The 2,074-nt window shown below is 41.3% G+C and overlaps 1 protein-coding gene across 1 annotated transcript; it reads left to right on the forward strand.

Moving 5' to 3' along the window:
* The first annotated feature begins 1,306 nt into the window (after positions 1-1,306).
* LOC140177549 (uncharacterized) lies at positions 1,307-1,747 on the forward strand. Its single transcript, XM_072210670.1, has one exon. The coding sequence runs from the start codon at positions 1,307-1,309 to the stop codon at positions 1,745-1,747; it is 441 nt and encodes a 146-aa protein (XP_072066771.1).
* Positions 1,748-2,074: the final 327 nt, after the last annotated feature.

Raw genomic sequence — 2,074 nt, forward strand, 5'->3', positions numbered from 1 at the left:
TCGACCCAGGGTATGAACAATTATCAATTTAGAATATTAGAGCATAACATAGTAAAGTTTTGAAAATAACAAATTTGTAAAAAACAATAATAAAACAATACCAAAAATATGTTTAAAAAAATTGTAGTGGTCAAAGGAATTCCTAATGCAGATTGCTTATCAACATGATAGAATATTGGGACGGTTATAAAACTGAAGTAGAATCACGACCTGGAGACATTTAAAAACTACCAATAAAATAGTCATAATTTTCAATTTACCAAATGACGGTGGTTAGAACTTAGAAGTTATTCATACTCTAGCCCAAAACATAAAATTCAGACCTAATAAGGATGAAAAACCCACCCAAGAGGGCGGCCTCTACTGCATACCTGACCTCTTTAAAGAGGTCGGACACGATGAAAGAAACTGAGTTATACTTATCCAAATAAGTAACTGTCTCCCGGAATCTCTCCAACTATCTCTATCTTCCCTGAAAGATAGACCCTAACAAACTCTCAAAATTAAGAAAACGGTTATCCATCAATAAAGGTAGAACTACTTCAACAAAGGTGATCAAACAACTCTACTATAAATATACTGACACCCCTGAGGTATATTCACGTTCTATTCTATAAAATCCTGCCTGAATCTCTTACTAACTTAAGCATCGGAGTCTTTTGTAGGTACCACCCCCACCTCCTCGTGGAGAACTCAGATGGCGGCACCTCGGCGCAAGAACAAGTCGAGCGTTGCCTCACAAGGAGTTTGGACCTCACGTTCAAGCCCAAACCAACGTTTTAGGTAACCCTCGGAACATTCGTACCGTTGCTGGGGACTTGGAATTCGACCCTTGATAATGACGGACGATCACTACGAAGACGGTCACACGACATCTAAATCAGAGCCAGAGCCCCACCGTTATGATCTCACACTTGCGATACCTCCTCCTCGGGAAAGAACTTATATTCCCACGGAGAAAGGACTTCAGAAAACTCCCAACCAAGGCAGATCCAATCAGAGTCCACCTGCTCGAGGATGAGGAACCTCCTTATCTGACAGAGATACTAGGCTTAGTCCATGGGCATCGTGGACAACTAGAGTAGCTCAAACAAGAAGTTGAATGACAATGGGAAGCAGAATGAGAATTGTAAAGGGAGGTGTGACGATGAAATGAGCTAGAAGAAAAGCTCCTAAGATTGGAAGTTGACCTCCGAAGAAGGAGTAATCGAGCAGATCGGGAAGAAAAAGCCCTCTAGGAGGAGAAGACCTATTCGTAGAAGAGATCATGCAGGCCAAAGTCCCAAGGAATTTCAAAACCCCCGATATGGATCTCTACGAGAGAACGATCGACCCAAAACATCATCTCAGCAACTTCAAAAGTCAGATGTACCTGGCCGATGCCTCCGACGCCACTCGTTGTAAAGCATTCCTGATGACTCTTACCAAAGCTGCGATGAAGTGGTTCGATAACTTATTGCTCAGCTTGGTAACTTACTTTGACGACCTGGCAAGAAAGTTTCTCACAAGATTCTCAATTCAGAAGGATAAGGTAAAGCATGCCCCAAGCTTGCTAAGAGTTAAACAGGAGGTCGGAGAGACACTCAGAGATTATATGGAAATATTTAATAAGGCATGCTTGGAGATACAAAACCTACCCACTAAAGCAGTCATAATGGGATTAGTAAATGACTTCAAAGAAGGGTCTTCTATCAATCCTTATCCAAGCAAGACCCGGCTTTCTTGTACGAAGTGCAAGAGCGGATAGAGAAGTATATCAATATGGAGGAGAATTCCCGACTAAGAGAGCTGTTCCTGAGACCCAACCTGCCCTATCTACCTCGGAAAAAAGAAAAAAAGCTAAGGCGAAAGAAGAGTACAACTCAGAGAAACCTCGTAGGTATCATAACTATACTCCTCTCTGGGTCTCCCTTGTAGATATTTACAGAGAGATATGTCATACCGAGAAGCTTCCTCCTCCTCGTCTGATCAAACATAAAATGACAAAAAGTTAGACAGAATATTACGAGTATCATAAACTCTATGGGTATTCTACTAACGATTGCTATGATTTAAAGAATGTCGTTGAAAAGTT

This window comes from Arachis hypogaea, chromosome 13, assembly GCF_003086295.3.
Source record: "Arachis hypogaea cultivar Tifrunner chromosome 13, arahy.Tifrunner.gnm2.J5K5, whole genome shotgun sequence".
Taxonomy (NCBI): Eukaryota; Viridiplantae; Streptophyta; class Magnoliopsida; order Fabales; family Fabaceae; genus Arachis; species Arachis hypogaea.